The sequence below is a fragment of the Macrobrachium nipponense genome, chromosome 3 (assembly GCF_015104395.2).
Source record: "Macrobrachium nipponense isolate FS-2020 chromosome 3, ASM1510439v2, whole genome shotgun sequence".
In the NCBI taxonomy this organism is placed as follows: Eukaryota; Metazoa; Arthropoda; class Malacostraca; order Decapoda; family Palaemonidae; genus Macrobrachium; species Macrobrachium nipponense.
In genome coordinates, this window is record NC_087202.1 from 70,417,073 (window position 1) to 70,438,379 (window position 21,307).

Genomic DNA, 21,307 nt, shown 5'->3' on the forward strand with positions numbered 1-21,307 from the left:
AATATATAATCGTTTTCACCTCTGTGAAGGTGGCTCCAGTGGATGATACCCTTCCAAGTTTCAGCAAGTACGTATTCTGGGTTGAGGCTTCTTAGTTCACGCCCTCCACCATGCATGTTATAGTCTCTTGGGTACGGATGACATTTGTCTTTTTTCCATGGCCATCTACTCATTTTCCAGCACGGTAGGTTCATCCACGATTCAGCAGTCAGAGAATAAAGATGGCAGTGACTGTCGTCTTGTCATTTCTCTGGAGCCACCTCCTCTTAAGGGAAACGACAATGCTCTCTCTCTCTCTCTCTCTCTCTCTCTCTCTCTCTCTCTCCTCTCTCTCTCTCTCTCTATATATATATATCTATATATATATATATATATATATATATATATATATATATATGTATATGTATATACACAGACACACACAACACACACACACACACACACACACACACATATATATTATATATATATATATATATATATATACTATATATATATATAGTTTACAAAACTATTAAATCTCATGTATAGTGATTTTCTCTGTTTATTAATTGGAACGTCCCAGAGAGAAATAAGCAGGTTTAGTCGTCGAATTTCTTTTCAAACTTCAGCAGCCTTGCCTTCTTGCCTTTAGCACTATTTTCTTCGTCGCCAGTTTCCAGCTACTGCGTCTTTTTCAAATATTTTACTATTAATCTCTCGGCAGGCTGCTCATTTTTCCTAAAACATTGGCCCCCGCAGAGATTCCCACCTTTCTCCTTTCTAATATAAAAATTTATTAGGAGTGTATATGATTCATTACGTAGCGATTTTGATCCTTTCTTCGCTTTCACTTTCCGGTTTGGGCGGTACTGCAAAGGACCCTTTCTTTCTCACAAAACTTCTCATCTCCATGACATACCATCCTGACACATTAACAATAATTTTGCGTTATAATTTCATACCAGGGCTTTAACCACTCCTAAACCTCTCTAACCTTCTTTTCAGTCTACAATGAAAACAGTTCCTTGCCTTTTTTTTGCACTACTATATAACCCGTTCTTTATATCGTTTGCCCAGTTTAGTAGCCATAAATCAATCAAGTTAATTGTTTGCTTTGCCCTACTAAAATTCATTTTTTTTTATTTGACTTTGTAAGTTTTGCAAATGTTTAAAATATATCGAAACAGTTATTACAAACATTCCATAAAGTCCTGAAGGTTGCAATGATCAAGAATACCACCGCTGGTCATGCAAATGAAGAATACCATAGGGAAGTTCCAGGAGACTACGGAAAGACAACCTACTGGAAAGTAGCGAGACACAAAAGCGAGAGTGACGTGCGAGATGAAATAGGCGCAAATGGGCGCTATGTGGTCCAGGAGCCAAGAAAATGATTTACAATTTACTAATGTACCCACAATATAAAAATAAAGTAATGTAAGAGAAGGTCAAGGTAGGAAGTCCCGACGAAACCACTAAAAATTCTTGCTGTATCAATAAGGGTTGGATCGGCCTACGGCCCAGAAAGTGGAACAGCCAATCCCTACCCCGAGGGATGTTACCAACCGTCCCAAAGCTCGGTCTACGGTATCTCATTCAGAATATTTCCAAAAGGGTCAGTGCCCAGTGGTGAGAAAAGACAAATCTCGCTGGAGGAGTATTTAGATAGTTGTGAATGAACACGCATAAAAACAGCCCCGCCCCCCCCCCAAAAAAAAAAAGAAAAAACACAAACAAAGACGAAGTTCCTAGGTGTTACCGAGTTTCTCCTTTGAGCTTTATTAATAAAATCTTTCCTGCAAAATAGGCATCGGCCGGCGAACTCCGCGGCCACATGCGTGAAGAGCTTTTCCTTAGATTCTAACCCTTCGTTTGAAAAATGGACTCCTCATTCTTTCAGGAAAAAAAAACTACTTTTGTTAATGGTTAAAAATATGGGAAAACTGCTTAATTTCTCTAAGGAATAGTGCTACTAGCACTTCGTACCGTTGCAGTATCACTCTCAGTCCACATAACCCAAGTCCAGGTATAGTGTTCTTAAATGTTCACCGTGTTTTCCCCTACAGTTCTTGTCACTATAACTTTTCAATTTTATCCTATAATATACGAAACTGACTAGCAGTTCCCTGAAAATCATTTTCAGCTTCATGAAATATCTCATTTTTGAGACATGTTATGAGAAATCCCAGTGAGTACGAAAAACAACTCGAATAATAGTTCCCCGCTCCTCTCCTCTCTCTCTTACCTTCAGTTTTCCACACTGACATCATAGCTAAATTACCATATAAATTCACTCTCTGGGAATTAATCTGAATTAAACATGAAGAATTTGCTACGAATGAAATGTGATTTGATACATCCCCACTCACTAGTTATCTATCTTTCCTGTTTTGGCTTTGATTTTCATTGCTTACTGATCACTTTTTACCAAATTTTCACCAGGATTCATAATCGAATCTAATAACTTAAAAGGTGAATTCTTAAGTAAAGTTATTTTATGCCGTCATCAGCTTCCATTCTTTGACAGTTTTACGGTGCTGAACAGTCCAAGTTTTCTGAGATACTGGTAATGTTTTATTACATAACAGGATACTCTTTCTCCCTTTCAAGTTTACTGACAAATTAAAGTGTCCCCAAAGGACTAATGCACAATCATATTTTGGTATCCGGAAACTATCGGATCAGGATGTATTGGGACACGGCTTGTATAGCTTCCATTCCTGCTCTGGTAAGCGAAGAACGATAGAAAACCCATAAGAGCAAAGTTTGGAAAAGGTGGGTTTGTGAAAGCTTCCTAATTTACGCACGAAAATCTCCTGCAAGCACTTAGATCATCATCCCCATTACAGCTGTCTTGCGTTATATGAAGGTAGGTTACATCAGAATACCTGTGCTAATAAACCCGGAAGCAGTTATGACCAATAGCAAAAGATACTTGTTATAGTTCATATGTCCCAAGTCCAAACCTTTCACTCTTGATTTTTTTTAAACTCCTTTCTGAACATTGAGTGAAGAGTATTTTCCTTAACAACCGTAACTTTTTTGTACACTTATCTCTATTTCTTTAAAGTCTAATTTATAGTTCTCAAGGTCACTGAGATGAAGAGTGACACTCCCAACGCCCTTTAAGTCTAAGTTCAGCCCTGACAAGAAGGGGTGGGTGGGTGGGGGGGGGGTAGGGTGGTGACATGTAAAAATAAAAAACTATAGATATAAATATCTAATCCATATTTTTCGATCGCAGGGTTGGACGGACAGAGACACTTCTGATGCCCTTCAAGTCCAAGTTCAGCCCTGATAGGAATGAAGAGAGAGAGAGAGAGAGAGAGAGAGAGAGAGGGAGGGAAAGTTGTGAACTATAAAATGTCAAAAATGCTGGGCAATGTAACTGAAGCAACTATCTTAACAGGAAAGGGAGATTGAGAGAGACAGAGTAAGACGGAGAGAGAGAGAGAGAGAGAGAGAGAGAGAGAGAGAGAGAGAGAGAGAGAGAGAGAGAGTTTATCAGTTATCATTCAGTTTTCCTTTGGTCAGCTGTTTGTTGTAATAAGGCTATTTTCACAGAATCGGAATAAAAATTCAATTCAGCTCTTCTTGTGTCTTTTCTTGTTCTCTTACGGCTGAATGCTGTGGGAGTAATATTCTTTCATGCTGTTGCAACCGGGAATAAGACAGAATTCCTCGTATTTGGAGTCGCAATTTCAAATCTTATCGTCAAAAGAAGAAACGGGACGAACATGAAATTCTTACACCATGTGTGTGGTTGGAGGACAAAAATGAATTAAGCTTATCGGCATTTAGGTTAACCTTTGGTTGTTACATTTTACGAACCTGGGAAATGCGTTATCCGCACGCATACAAGTTGGAATGTGATAGAAATATACGAGGGCTGCATGGTTACTCGTAGTTTATGTAAACTTTATGGCACAAATATATGTTTTTATGATTTAGTTGAGCACATCACACGCATTAACGATGGGACTCGTCCAAGCTCAATGAGCGATAAAAATTCCTTTGGTATTATCGCTCAGTCTGCTTCCTTTAATAAAAGCCCTATTTGCTTCAACTTCTCCAAAGATGCGAGAATCAGATCAAGGGAAGCTTTTCTCCACTTTCCTTTACCACGAAGCACATTTCACTATTTGGTAAGAAAACACTTCAGCGCCAGCTGATATAAATCAACCAATCAGGTATATAACAATCTCAGTAATGTAACAATTTATCCATAATAAATGAGCGAGCAGCAGCCGAATGCAAATATATACATATAAAAAATGGGCAAACATTAGCTCATAAGCCGTCTTCAATAATTCATCCTACCTCTTGGAAAGACCCTCCAATTAAAAGTTATTGTACGAATTTAAGAATTCATATAACATGCAAATACTCTGTACACAGCAGTCCAATCACCAAGATTAACGGCGCGTAATCTACAAAAATCCTTTCAAATACCCGGAAGCTCAAGTTTACTTACCTAGCGAACCGAACCATGGGGCTCGTACGCTATTCTAATCGAAAGGATAATAAATGAAAATCATAAAGTTCCTAAATACATAAAAGGAAAAAATTAACAAACACCATCTATTGCACACACACACATATGTATATATATATATAATATATATATATATTATATATATATATATATATATATATATATATATATATATATATATATATATATATATATATATACACACACATATATATATATAATATATACACATACACACACACACACACACACACACACATATATATATATATATATATGATATATATATATATATATATACGATATAAAGGATGGACAGAGTGATCGGAGATATGATTATTATTAATTATTATTACTTATTATTATTATTATTATTATTATTATTATTATTATTATTATCATTGTTATTATCATTATTATTAAAGTTCCACATTCATGAGGGCAACAACAACATTGTCATTGCTTTTTCATATTAACTTTTATTCTTCTAGGGTATTTAATCATGAGGAAATGGAATTTTGATGACAGAGCTCATATATTGGCAGAATAAAAGATAATAGGAGACCATGACGGGGAACCAATCTTCCAATGTTTACCGCCAATAGAAGCAAAAATACGAATAATAAAATCTGGTTACGTTCAGGTCCAGAGGCACAGATGCAAGGAATGCTCTGACATTTTTATCCATCAATCTCAAGGCCGATTGTAATCCACCTGGTTGAACTATAAAAGCTCCGTCTGTCAAAATGTTTTATCATGATATTTTCAAGGAAGGAAAATATATATAAAATTATATAAAACTTCTATTAAAACATTATTTCATTAAAATGCACTAAAAAGCAAGAAATAAATGCTTAGAGAGACAGGATTTTCTTACAATCAATCCTTTCTACGAAAATAAAAAAGCATGGTCGCCAAACATGGAGGGAAATGCTACATGCATTTCCTTCCATGTCTGGCGCCCACGCTTTTCCTTTTTGTAGACATGATTCATTGTAAGAAATTCTCATCTTATAAAATTAATTTTTCACTTTTTTATTGCATTTTAAGAAAAGCTTGTTTTATATAAGATTTTTATATTTGTTTTTATTATTCACGTTTTAGTTTTTGTAGATATTGTAACCGGTTAATGATTGCAGCTAACGAAATTGACATCCTATCGAGCCAACGAAGGTTTGAAAATCCCGTAGAATTATTTGCCGAGCAAAGAAGTTGTGAATAATCCGAAGAGTTTCATACAAATCCTGAGCTACTGGAGAGGTCACTGTAGGGTCACTACAGGTCATTGCTGACCTACTGATCATGTAAGGCTGTATTGCCCTTGGGATTGAGTAACCATGCATAATTTCAAGTCCATAGGGACGAAGGGAACAGGTCGAGCATTGAGTTACAAGAATGGACCAAGACCGAAAAAAAAAAGCAAGATCAATAAAAGCGCATAAAAATGCCAATTGTTTAATTAGGAGTGAATTTCCACATAAGTAAGGTATGGTGATGTCAGAAGTCCTGCAGCAATTTGAAAACGCTCCCTAGTTATTATTTTCATTATTATTACTGAGCTACGCATAACCTTTCCCATATTTAGATTAACACCTTTGTTGCCTCTCCTATTCCACAAAAAGGCTTCTTAGAATAATATTGTCAGCTTCATGTTCCCTGATCCGCACAGATTAGCTGCTTGTTTATACTCCCTGGGTTTTTATATTTTTTGAACAAGCCAGTTCCTGAGCTGCTTATCATTATTATTATTACCACTAACAGATTATCAATGTAACATTTACATGGGCATCGACCCGAAATCCACAATGAGAATCAAAGATCTAAAATAAATTACCATACTTGATAAATTCCCAGATCATATTCCTTCACGAACACACACAAATACAAACACACAAACATACGACACATGAACATTAAAATGTTTTCCAGCCGTGGGGCACCTTACTGATAACGGGAATTAGGAGAAAAAAAGGCACCTTAATGATAAGGAGAATTAGGAAGAAAAAAATAATCAAGGCGACGCCACCTGAGAATAAAGCTAGCTCTAACTTACCCACTTCTTACATTTGTTAAAAATGACATAATAGAACTTAATTAAGGGGACGATGAATACACTCACCTATTCCATACTCCGTAGAGTTGCGGAAGGCGTGTCCGTAACTGGGCATCAAGGATTCATTGACGCCTCTGCCATGCTGGAGCTCTGTCACATTGACGTTCGACCATGCCAAACCAGCTCCTCCTCCGCCCACGACCAAAGGCTTTGGCTGGTTATCTTCGTCCATCTGTCAGGGAAAGAACAGGAGAGCGATGAGAATTTCCATAACGTGCCTTTGAACATTTTCCAAGAAAAATGCAACTTATCCTTCTCCCTCTTTACGTGGAAGTATATGCACGCATATATTCATAAGCTGAATGTGCCAGATATTCATGTAATGCGTGAATGAACAAAGCAAGCCAGTAAACATGCACAGGAGGTGTGGGTGTCTCGAAGCCAGTGAGATGAAGTAATGAATGTCAGTGTGGATGGTAGTAGAAAGGAAGGAGTTAATTTGTATATGGATTTGTCAGTATTTGTAATGGATAATGTAAGGTGACAGAAGAGGAAAGCCGCAGGAAAGATGAAGCAAGGAAGGTAGCGGGATCTCTGTTATAGGTTTGGAAGGTAAGAAAAGTGTAATGGTAGCACAAATTTTTTAATGTTTAGAGGTGGTTACTTCCGTGGCGAGAGTGGAGGACAACAGGATATTGCAAATATTCATGAAACGAGAGTTCTAGAAGAAGAGAGATATGGAAGGTAAAAAAGCATTGTCTATATGGCGTTGCAAAGATGCTGTAACCCGAGGGCTTTGCATTCTAGAACACGTCTGTAGCTGACAAGGGTTGTCAGGCTGCTAATGAGCGTTATGAGTAGGTATATGAATCCTCTAAGGATGATGAAAACTTTTGGCATACAGGTTCATAAATGGTTCAGAAATAGTTAAACGCATTAAGGATAACGTCTTATTAGTGAAATTCACAGACGCACGCGATCGCACACGTTTATATATATATATATATATATATATATATATATATATATATATATATATATAATATATATATCATATATATATATAATATATATATATATATATATACATATATATATATATATATATATATATATATATATTATATATATATATATATATATAGTAGAGACAAATTGCAAAATATATTGGAAAATTAGAAAACAAAGCTTGTACAAACATTAATATTTATAATTAGATAAAAAAAATCCTTCTCGCAAACACTATAGATATATAAAGACACTGACTCAGTTTAATTGTAACTGAAAATATCTTTAAAACGATATCTCATATCTCAAAGAACGGGTTTGACATGTGCACAAAAAATATTTTTGCAAAACACTCTTCCGGGTAGGAAAGTTTTTGCAATACATACTAAAAACATCATGGGTGAATATTCAGTCAAAGGGGAAAGTAGGAATGTTGTGCAATACATATATAAAAAACATCAAGGGTGACTATTCAGTCTAAAGGGAGTGACCATTTTTTTTATTGATCTCCATGAAATATCTCAAGTAAGAATTTGTTGGTGAAAGGGTTCTTGATTGCAAGTTTAATTACCTGTTAACTTAAGATAATAGAAATCAATATGCAAAAGGAAGTCGTGAGGGATCCCTTACATAAAAGGATGGGAGTGAAAGAAAGCACGTGGAATATGCACTTATGGAAGACTATTACTAAAATTCTTGTCTCGAAATAAATATGAGAACTACAGAAAGCGGGGTTAAATATGAACATGATCGTGAGGCTTTGGCAAAGTTTTTGTTTTTCTATATTTTAACTCCAACAAACATAAGGGAGATTTTGCAGATTTTGCAACAAACAACCAAGCTACAAGGACAATTGTGCAATACATACTACAATTCCACGAATGTTTATACTGCACGTTAGAGGTGGATTTTGAAACAACTTAAGAACACATTTTCTAAATGATCGAAAATCATATGTTCATATACCACACGTCCCAGCTTCTACAACAGTCTTTAAAATGTAGAAAATATAAAATAAAAACGCCCAGCAAATGTTTGAGGATTCTAAAACAGATCTCAAACACACGCTAATTCTCTCTCTCTTCTCTCTCTCTCTCTCTCTCTCTCTCTCTCTCTCTCTCTTTGTGGGGGATTTTAATAATCTTCTGAAGGCGAATTATGCAGATCCATTAAGAGGCACGTCTTGCTATTTAACTTACAAGGGAGATGCCCGATTTTTTTTTCTTCTTTAGTAAGAAAGAGTACTTTCGCTTTTGAAAATCATCGTAAGAATGTTCATCTTTTTCAGTTTTTCACCCATCAGATAACAGGACGCTTTTACAGGCACTCTAAACATATAAAAAAGAATAATATTCATATGCAGTACGACAAGCAGAGAGAATTCACACAAGCATAATCTCCAAAAGATGTCTCCAGCATAAAAATATATGTACCACCTTTACAAGGAGTGGATTTTATCTAACATAACTAAATGGAAACCAGAAACATGGACTAAAGCGGTATAAATCTTTGGAAAAATAGTAAAAATGGGAACCTCAGGATCAAAACAGTTTTGAAAAACAAGGTCTGAGAATGTTGAAAACAAAACGACATGAATAAAAAAATATATGAATAAAAATAAAGGACTGGAAAACTGAATGGTGACCGTATGTATTAAAAGGGACAACCCCCTCCACCCCACACACACCCACATACATGTATGTAGTATATATACATACACACGTATAAACATGCACACATATACTAGATAGATATATATTTACGTATATATATATATATATATATATATATATATATATATATATATATATATATATATATATATATATATATATATATATATACACAACACACACACACACACACACACACACACACAACACACACATATATATATATATATATATATTATATATATATATATATATATATATATCACATTTACAGTTATTGATCACCAAAATTAGTTAAAAAGAAAACCAATATGATGACGGTGTTGTGTCTACAAGAAATATTTGGAAATATTTCATAAAATAGTTTTTAGTTGGATACTCTACTTCAACGCTGACGACTGAAATTTTGTAAAGTTCACACAATCGCCTACCTCTAATGTTCTCAACCACTTTTTTTTTCTTCCTAAATCTTGTATGTACGATGCATTACATCAACTTTGTTTGGGTCTATAAACAATCTATGATTGTAGGTAACAACATATATCGAGAAAGAATACACGGTCGTACTGCCCAATTGATTTACTTCTATAAATGGTCTTTGTACAAAGGTTGCGCTTTTATCAGACGCACCATAAATCGCTCTTAAAGGGCAAGCTGTTGAGTTGGGAGGTTTGCATAGTAATGTGGAGAAGGTCTGAAAGGGTGAGAAATATAAGGAAATAACGAAGTGGTAAAAACGTTAGCATAAAAACAAAAATTTTTTTTTTTTTAGGTTGTTTGGCCTATATTATATATATATATATATATATATCCTATATATATATATATAATATATATAGGTGTGTGTGTGTTTGTTTGTTTGTATTAATAATAATAATAATAATAATAATAATAATAATAATAATAATAATAATAATAATAATAATATAAGAAGGCATGACTCCCGCTTCGAAATGAGCAACAACTTGAACTGGAATATCCTATTAAGCTGCAGACAATATCATCTGAAAATAGCGCGTGTCATCTCTGTAAAAATGATACCAATTACAAGAAAATCACCATTACAACTAATGGAATTATAAGAAAAATGTATGTAATCATAATGGTAAAGAGTCCTCTGAAAATTTATCGATTCTGGCTGCCCAAGTCAACTGGCTTCTGGCCGACGTCTAGTTTACGTAGGATTTTCTTAATTTTATTTGACAAGTAGGGGACACAAAAACAAGGAAACTGAGGCACAAGAACATTTTTGCTTGAGAGGTAAGAAACTTTTATACAATATATTAGCTGATAATTTTCTATAGCATTACCTCTCAGGATTTTTCTGGTTGGCGAATGATTTCTCTTGTAGGTATGATGAAAAATAACGACTTTTGATAGCAACACCTGGATCACAAATGTCAACATCAATTTAGATCTCACCTGGAAGGAAGAATGGGAGGGAAGCATTGGAGAGTCATTACTGGGAAAAGGGAAAGGACAGGCAGGGGGAGCTTTACCAAACCCTGGTTTACATCCATACCAATTTGACATCCAAAGCTATTTGTTTTCCACGGACGTAAAAGTGAAAGGAAATTTGAACTGCATGACGTGAAAACTATGTTTGTGCGTCCTGACACGCATAATTGCAAGGACGTCCTCTGTGATCTCCAAAGAATCTGCAACTTCAGCAACAATTTGGCAAATTCATCTAAACCATTCCGTACCTTTCAAAGGAACTGTGTCAAAACAACGGGGCTCGGAAAACAGGACTCTTGAACCAAGATGAATGAAGAAACGAGTTTACAAGAAAAGTACTGTGGATAAATGTGACCAGCAAATTCACGAAGAGAACTTAATATATTCGAACGATGTACCTTTGACAAGTATGGGAAGAGATCAATCTTGAAAAGTTATCACATTAGCAAATATATAAAAATAGGCAAATTACTGAAATTCATGAAAGTACCCCCTTTGTGCCAAAAGGGAAAAATGGCTCTCTCTTCCCTAAAAAAGGCAGGAGCAACAAAACGCAACAACACAGCTACAACTAAAACAAAAGTTCTGTAAGAAGATTCTGTAGAGGAAACTTGAGCCTAACAAGCTAGAAAACAGAAGAATCATTTCGAGAGTTCCAGGAGCTTGAGAAAAACAAAGGAGCTAAGTTAATCCTTATTATGAAGACGTTCTTATTTGCACATTTAGAAACTTGCCGAGAGAGGGCAGGAGTTATTCTAAGAATGAAACGCGTAGGTCGAATAAAGTATAAGAAAGTGTTTCTTTTTTTTAATTATGATCGGTCTGGCGGAAAAATGAATAAAATGGCAGGATTTTAAGTCAACAATGGAAAATACTGTGGAAAACCACGATTCTATTAAATGACAACGACAAAGGACGAAGCAATTTTAAACAAGCGAATATAAGAGACGAAGGAAAACAAACGCTTTTGACTGATAGCATTCACTAGTGTTTCAGTTAGTTAAGAAAAAGCGGCAGCAATAATCACGGTGAACTGATTACGAATCACTAAGTTGTATCATCATAACTTTGTCACAAACTCCTGAACCGAATTCTCAAAGAAGTTTTTAATGAGTTTGACATAAATTGTTGCCGGATCACATTAATACTGATACGTAGGCGTAAGAAAATAACCAAATGAACCAACCAAGTGACTCGGAGGAATTGTTTCGTAGAGAATTTACCTGACCTGACTGCATACATTCTAACGGCATTGACTGGCGCCGATAACAGGAACCACGGGAGCAAGAGTGTCCCCAATCCCAAATTATTTCTTCTTGAACAGTTATTGTTAAAACAAATCAGTCACAATTAATCCATGAGGAACACTGAAGACTGGGGATCATCAGTGAATTTGGAATAGATAAAAATGAGGATATACAAACACAATAGACATAAATGTCTGTGCGGGCGCGCGCGTATATCACACACTTTATTTTCCCCTCTTTCGTTAGCAAACAATCATTACGATAGAGATCAGTACACGATTTTTAGGAATGGTTTGGCTGTCTGCGAAATGAAAAAAAATTCTTGCATGTCATGATAATCGCTTTCGATTTCCAAAATCAGTGACTGACCATGAAAGCATTCATATTTTTCAAGTAAAAACTCAACTGACAAACATTTATACACAGTCACAGTCACACCTCACACGCGCGTAAAAAGATTAAAACAGAGTAAAAGTTTAAGTACAAATTAAACCCAAAGGAAGTACAATACGAGGGGAGAAGAGAAAATCTTTCAATTGGTCTCTCTCTCTCTCTCTCTCTCTCTCTCTCTCTCTTATGCGGGCGGGCGCGCACACATACACCAATACCAATACGAAAACACAATAGGAAGAAAACCAACACAAGTAAGCCACAGTCACCAAACCATTGACCGTAAAGATGTAAAATGTGCAATTGAATATGCAATGAACTCTTCACTAGATAAGGGCAAGAGTGGCTCTCTTAGAATTTTATGCTTATTGGTTTATGCTCCCCATTACGGTAAGACACATTATACACAACCCATATATATATATATATATATATATATATATATATATATATATATATATATATATATATATATATATATATATATATATATATATATATATATATATATATATGTGTGTGTATATATATATGCATACCACAGGAAAATGAAAGGACATTAGTACAATACCAAGCACTTTCGCAAGTTATTCACACACGATAGCGCTTGGTACCGAACTTATGCCCTTTCATTTTCCTGTGGTATTCGTATATATACGTATTATAATATATATTATATATATATATATATATTATCTATATATATGTATGTATATGTATATATATATAGTAAAACGCATAAGCCTTAGATGAACAAAATGTAATAAAAGATAGCCCTGTGTGGCAAATGTGTAGAAAAGTGAATGGTAAATGTAGTACATGAATCTTTTATGTAATAAAATTATCTAATGTAAACAAAAAGCAAACACACACACACACATATATAATATATATAAAGCCCATGCAATAAAGGCATTTTAGTAGGCCACTGTATTTCGGGAAATACACACCAATGTGTATCGGCTGAAATATAGGAGCTTTTACAATATTTTGGATCATTTTGAGAAAAAAAAACAAAGCTTTAGATTTCAGAAAGCAGTAACATATTTGAGTCGACATCTTTGCTCAATTAACAAATGAATGCCTGATTTCCACGCATCAGGTTAGAATCATGGCATTAATATGACCTAAAGCACTAGTTGCTAGACCTGTACAATTTCTGTTGAGCTTCCATTAGTGATCCAGAGTTATAGACGAGTGGGGAATATTGAAAAAAAATACAGACCAGGTTCCAAAAAATTTGGACAACGAACGTTTAATATCTCACGCTTTTTATTTATTTATTTATTTTTTCTCATATTCTCTTCTCATGCATTGTGCATGTTTAATACTAGGATAGACTTTTTTTTATGTTTTCCCCGAACGTATTTCTTATTCAAACCGAGGTAAATGTTTAAAGGCGCGCGAAATACTGGAAACGAAAAAGAGAAAGAGAAAACTGTGGCAGACTGTGTGTTTCTGGCTGCCACAATCCTCCCCGTCCATTTTGAAAATTCATATCCATTCCCTCGGCTATTTTGCTGTCCTATGAGAACCAATCCCGACTCTTCCGGGGAATATACGTATATCCAAATCCCGTCGCAATGGCGTATATTCGTCTCAAATATGTCGAGAGAGAGAGAGAGAGAGAGAGAGAGAGAGAGAGAGAGAGAGAGAGAGAGAGAGAGAGAGAGACCTTCACAGTTAACATGCGAAAATGTAAAAAAAAATATTTTGGTACCTACATTTTTATACTTTTAATATTTAGCAGCACACATAAAGATATATACTCACACATAGGCGTTGAAACAACACATCTATGATAAAATATATTAACATAATTCAATGTAAAAGTGAAAGATTATACCAACAATTCACCTAAATACATAATCATGATTATGATAAACTAGCCGTGCTGGTGGCGGCCAACCGTAGGCCGGCATTGTCTGAACCGTAATATCATCGTTACTTTTCAACGTAGAAGAAAAGTAAGAGCATATTTGGAATCCCCGTGAAAAGTTCTATAGATCAATGGTTTAGTTCTTTCTCTACAACTAATACTGAAGTAGTAAGCATGGCTGGATATTCGGATCAAAACGGATTAAAAACCAACCCCTGATATCATCGTTACTTTTCATCCCGGAAGAAAAGTAAGAGCATATTTGGCATGCTCGTGAAAAGTTCAAACAGAATAATGCTTTCTTTTTTCTCTACGAATAATACTAAAGAAGTTAGCATGGTCGGACATGCTAATCAAAACGGTACTCGGCTAAACACCATCCCCTATAAAATCTACATAAAAGGTCCGACTTTGGTTCAACTCGGTCCAGTAGTTTCGCCGTATATAGATAAGATTAGCTAAGGCAATGAACAGTAAAAACGATCATGTACATGTTTGATATGTCGCCTTTTAAAAAATGTCCACTTATGGTTGCTCTATTGTTAATGCATATTGTATACACATACATGAATACACACACACATTATATATTTAATATATATATATATATATATATATTATATATATTATATATATATATATTATATATATATATATCTATATATATAATATATATATATATAAATAATATATAATATATATATATATATAATATTGTTTGAGTGTGTGTATGTTTAGAGCATTGACACAATCGCTCGTCTGTATAATAAAATCAAATAAATGTATATAGTATGTGCTATCTATAGGCATAACAACCGCCAATTAAATTTCAGAACCTTTTGCACTGTAAGTGGCAATTAAATGTGATAAATATTTTGTTATGGCATCGGTTGGTATTAAACCTGGGCAACCGTAGGAGTGAAATATAGGCTATGTATAAAGAGCGGTGTCAGTGTTACTCCCACAACCTACATGTGTTTGTACGTGCGTGCGCGAGGGATAGGGAATGCCTCATCGAGGCCCTCCCCATCTTGATCGACCTCCCTCAACCTCAATTCGATACTTTAACTGAAACTTAATATTTAGTAAATATTCAATTAAAATAAGGGATTTTCTTACATGTAGTTCTGGTGAATTCCATCTCTTCAAGAATTCTTCAAACCAAATTGGAGGATTTCCGCTCTTTTCCTGGACTACTTTAAGGAAGAAATCGTTTGCTTACATTATCATGCAATAATATTTCTAGACTCGCGTTCAAAGTAAATGCCCATAACCCTCGGGATCATCAGCATAAAAGTAAAAGGGAAATGCATCGAATGATTTTTGCTTGGGTTTGTTTGGGGGGGTGGGGGGGGATGGGGGGATTGGGGGGGGGGGGGGTGTCGCTTCATTCGAAGCAATTTCCTAAATAGATTGTGATCAATGATTTTTAGAGTCGGTCCCAAGCTAGACCCATTTTTCAGCTTTTTACTCTAACTTCAATTCCATTCCTTTCTTCACTCTTGCTGTGCAAAACCTCTATAAATAACAATGGTTAGCGCAGCAGTGGGGAATTCTCCCAATTAAATCCTTGTACATCGTATCCCTTATTTTTTTTATCTCTTCGTCTGTCTGTCCAACCACTCCAACTCTCTCTTTCCACTGTCTTAAGCGCTGAATAGCCGAAAGTGCCACAGTGCTTGGCTTGACATCCTCAATTTCATAACCCAATTCTACATAGTGTTGATGTTCCCCAACAGTCGACATGGAACCTCTTTCCAAGAGCGCAAGTCCGCGAAGGAAACTTTTAATCTTATCCATTATTCATCATTTGATGTAACATAATTCTGCTATACAGCTGCAAACGCTGAATGCATCATTTATTCTAACGACAAGGTGTCACGATATCCCACCAGGCAAACGATTAAAATATCAGATAAATTCTATATGAACACTTCTTACACTATGAATGCACAGCTGAGGAAAGAGGCAACTATTGCAAGGCATCTGCAAATCTGAGTTGACTAGAGATAAAATCCGCTTTCTTACTTCAATTTTACGAACAGCTTTGTATAATGTACCATATTCAGACTTCTTAGGCAGAGAGAGACACCATCAATAAAAGAATCAAATACCATTTATGTATGGTAATCGATGGGATCCGTCAAAACAGAGACCAGCTGGAGTCTGCTAAAAAGAAAATTGTGATTACAAATACGGCTAATAAAAGTAATGGCTTTTTGTTTCAGAATTTGCATGGATTCAAACTTTACCTTGTCCCTAATAACGATTCTAGGAGGGCTCTCGATATAAACATACCTAAGGGCGAGGAGAAGGATACTTTCCCTAAGCTCGCAGTTGAATTCCTGTAAGATTATTTATTATCTTCCTTTTCAGTTTAGTGTGCGTTTTATTCTACTACTACTCATACTTAGCAAAACTGTACGAACACACGGAAGACCCCCTCATGAATAAGGAGAGGATGGGCAACTCCTCGTGCCATTCTCATTGATTACTAACTATTACAGTAGAGGGAAAATCGAACGCTCAAGGGAATATAATGCGCGAAAATGAAAAAAACAAAAGACGACGTCATGATATCAAACACGACATTATTGAAAGTATTTTCGTTACTTGACTACTTCTATATTTAATATTTACATCAACAAAAACGAAAAGCATTCTGTTGAAAGACATTTAAAGTACTAAAGACTAAATAGTAGAACAAATGACTGATAGACGAAAGAGCGTCGTGCTCGTGTAAACCAACCGATATTTTAAGACATAAAAGTAACAAACGTAAACTCGACAAATTTCTCCCTACGTCGACCGCGTCTTTCGGTAACGTTTATCTTTTCTGGAAGGATTAAAGGAGATGTCTCCCTCCCAGCATTTTGTTACCTGCGATCCCTTGAGTATGAAATATGAATCTGACCCGAAATTGAAAGTTCGCTCCAGTAATTCCTGCAACATACTTTCCCCAGCTTTCGAAAGACATAGGCAACTTCCTTCCAGGCTGGGATTTCGAGATGGTAGGTTTCCCCAGAGAGAGGAGACGCATACTACTCTCTTCTTAACCCCTTTCTCTCAGCATGCATACATAGTACTTAATTAATTATTTATATATATATCATATATGTATATATTTAATAGCAATATATTTGTTAAATGAAATGAATAAATATTAATTTATTGTATATATGAAAAATAAAATATATAAAATTAACATGAATACAAATAAATAATTCACACACACCACACAGACACACAGACACACACACACACACATATATATATATATATATATATTATATATATATATATATATATATATACATACATACTTACATACACATACACACGCACATACACACATATATATGTGTGTGTGTATATGTATATTGTGCTACTTGTAGACATGGGACTTCTTTATATTCACAAAAATTAAGCCACAAATATCGTTTAATGCCAAATTCGCTATACAAAGGGAATAACTTATACCCAAAGGGAATTAAAACTTACTAGTGCGTTTGCCACCTCAAGGTTTAGACACAACGATAAACAGTCCACTTTGACCACTCGATATTCATGAGAGATCTTCACCCGAAGAGAATTATAACTGGATTCAAACCTGGCCCTTTGGTTTCAAACACTATCCATTACGACTAATGTAACAGCGATAATTTGCAAAAGGGAACAATAATTTGTCCTTTTTGCCCAAGGTATGGTCAAACAAAGTAGATATCCTCATTCCATGCTGTATTTAAACGAGAACATAAGTAAAATAAGGCAAATATAAGAACATAAATTGTATAACAACAGACTAATGTTACTCATTTCAAACCACACAACCTCACTGTAGAGTTACTATAGTAGATTCACATCAACCGTACGTTTGACGTCTAGGCCAGTCCCTTGCGACGCTCCTGATTGGCTGTTGATAAGACAATCACAGGGCTGGAAACTCTCAGTCTCTCTCGAGAGTTAACATAGGCAGGGTGTATGTTCCATCTTTCCTGAGGGATTTTTCAGGACAGGTGGAACATACATCCTGCCTATGTGAACTCTCTTAGAGAGAGAGAGCAAAATTGTTCACATTGCTGATTTTCGTTATATTCGCGTTATTTACGTCCCCGTACTTCAGGATGCATGCATTAGTTATTCCATATATTTTACATGTTCATTGTCAAACAAATAATATAGTTCAAGGGAATCATTATTCGCGGAGTTCATTTATCTGCTAAGATCTCAACATGGATTCCACATGTTATGCACATAACCAAAATAAGTCATGTAGTATTTTGGAGATAGCATTTACTTTTGTGTGTGTGTGTGTGTGTCCTAATTTCCGGATTAAATATGTAGTTGTTTAATTCTGTAATCCATGGATCACATATCCTTGGAAGATAAGGATCTTATTTCCTTGGCATATAAACGTCCTTATCACCGAGTTCATAGAATTTTAGCCTTTCTTTCACGTTCATTAAGAGTGATTTTCATACCGAACGTCTTAATTATGCTATTTTACACGTGGTTGCTACGGCAGGGAAAGACAACAATTCTAATACACAGTTTTCAAATACACTTCGTAAAGAAGCAATAAGCAAAGCAATTCAAAGCAATGAACATTTTCTAGTTTTTTGTATTTGCGGATTTTTGCACTCCCCAATGTAAATTTTTAAATAACTCAGAAAACTACGAGGTGAATTCCAATAAAAATATTTGCATGTTTACAGAAATATGTATTTTTATATATATATATATATATATATATATATATATATATATATATATATATATATATATGAAAGAGAGAAGAGAGAGAGAGAGAGAGAGAGAGATTTCCTTGTGAGGGTAACAAAGAGGCGTAAATTCTAGCATGAAGCCTCAGTTCATTATTAAACAAATACTGAAAGTCAGTTTACTCTAGTACACAGTAAGGCAACCTACCACGTTACCGCTCTTGCGTTAAATGTTAAAGGGCAAGGGACTGGATGGAATTAAGGTGTTTCTGGAGATTGTTGGAGGTGATTATCTTAATGAAAAATAAAAGAGGTTAAGCAACAGCCCCGGGTATTGGCAGCCAACGAGATCAGAAAGAGAATGAGAAAATGGGAAATTCGTGTTAAAATTACTTAACTATACTATCCCACTTACTAACATGTCACCTTGTACAGAACATGAATAACAAGAGAGAGAGAGAGAGAGAGAGAGAGAGAGAGAGAGAAATACAAGTTACAAGAAGTTACAAGGATTAGGATGTCTCAAAGACTTGTTATTCCATCCGAGAAGACATCATGTGCTCAGTTATCAAAAGGAGCAGGTTTTACTGTGCATTCACAGTGTCCTAATGATTTTGTCTAGTTTTCTTTTAAACTCTTCTACACTGTTGCTGATTACCACTTCTGGTGGCAGTTTATTCCACGTGTCACATATCTTGTATGTAAAGAAGTTCCCACAATGGCAAAATGGGATGCGTTGTATCTCTTCAGTTCTTGATTCCATCCATTATTTCTTGTCTGGTTTTAGTTTAATGTGAATAGGTTACTGTGTACTTTTGTTATGCCTTTCAGTATTTTAAATGTTTCTATTAGTTGTCCTCGCAATCGTCGTGTTCCTAAGCCATACATGTTCAAGCTCTCTAGTCGTCTTCGGGAACTTATTTGCCTGATGGATGGAATTAACTTTGTGGCTCTTGCTTGTACCCCTTCTAATCCATTTATGTCTTTTCTTAGTGTTGGTGACCAAAACTGTACAGCATATTCAAGATGGGGTCTAACTATTGATGTGTAGAGCTGCAGCACAGTTTCCTTGTTTCTGTATTTGAACTGCCTCTTTATGTATCCCACTAGTTTCTGTCCCTTCTTTTCAGCTTTTATGCACCGTTTTGTGGATTTTAAGTCCTTGGTAATAATGACTCCAAGGTCCTCCTCTTGTTCTACACTATTTATGTCATTCCCAAGCAGCATGTAGCTGGCATAAGGGTTGTTTGTTCCTATTTGTAGCACTTTACACTTATCTACGTTAAAAGGCATTTGCCATTTTTTTTATCATTCTCCTATTTTCATTAGATCATTTCTTAAACTTTCCACTGCATCTGGGTCTGCTGCATTTACACGTAGTTTGGTGTCATCTGTAAATTTGGCTATCCTGCTAGTTACGCCTACATCAATGTCATTAACGTAAATAAAAAACAAAAGAGGACCAAGGACAGAGCCCTGGGGAACTCCGCTTCTTACATCTGCCCATTCCGATTCTTCACCATTTATTACGACTCTGTTTTCTATAAGTAACAAAAGAAAGCCGCTGTAACTGTACTGGAATTGGGGAAAGATATCTCTGCTTCGAAAGAAGAAACTGGAAAAGAAATTAAATAATCTAGTTTTGTGACGTCGCAAAAAATACATTGATAAGAACACATTTCAAATAGAAAAAAAACTTTTCTTCCGGTATGGTATCAAGTTGTAAGATAATATCCCTGGATTTTGACAAAGCTGGAGGAAACAAGATCTTTGTTTATATATAAAACATGAAACACTTACTTAAACGAAACGTGTTCTACCCGCAACACCTGTCCTTAACCCATTGTAACTATAAAATGAGGCAACATAAAACCACATAAACCCAAAATATTTCTGCGTCAGTACAGTGTGATTCTGGTGAGACTTTGATTTGATTTATATAAATTTTTGTCACTATGCCAAGCACTGGGGCAACTAAGGCCATTCAGCGCTGAAACGGAAATAAACAGTAAAAGGTTTGAAAGGTGTAACAGGAAGAAAACCTCGCAGTTGCACTAAGAAACAATTGTCAGGAGAGGGTGGAGAGTAAGATGGAAGAAAGAGAATATGAACGGAGGTGTAATAAAAGGAGTGAAAACAGTTGCAGCTAGGGGCCGACTGGACGCTGCAAAGAACCTTAAGCAATGCCTACATTGCACCGAATGAGGAGCACTGACGGCAGTAGCCCCCTATGGGGGATTCTGGCGGCGAGGCAAACACTCAACAATGACAGCCATACGGATATATCAATAATAACAGAGGAATCAGCACAATACAAAACAAGGAGGCTTATCGCAGAAACCCTTTCATAGAATACTATCACAAACGTATCTAGCTGAAATAAATATCTAGAATGCAGAAT

At 35.5% G+C, this 21,307-nt stretch overlaps 1 protein-coding gene across 1 annotated transcript in view; it reads right to left on the reverse strand.

Moving 5' to 3' along the window:
* Positions 1–21,307, reverse strand: part of LOC135221802 (tyrosine-protein kinase receptor-like) — a 1,041,187-nt gene that overhangs the window by 173,822 nt on the left and 846,058 nt on the right. Inside the window, exon 16 of the mRNA XM_064259659.1 lies at positions 6,597–6,762. Within this exon, the coding sequence (XP_064115729.1) occupies positions 6,597–6,762 (166 nt within the window). The remainder of the gene's footprint in view (positions 1–6,596; positions 6,763–21,307) is intronic.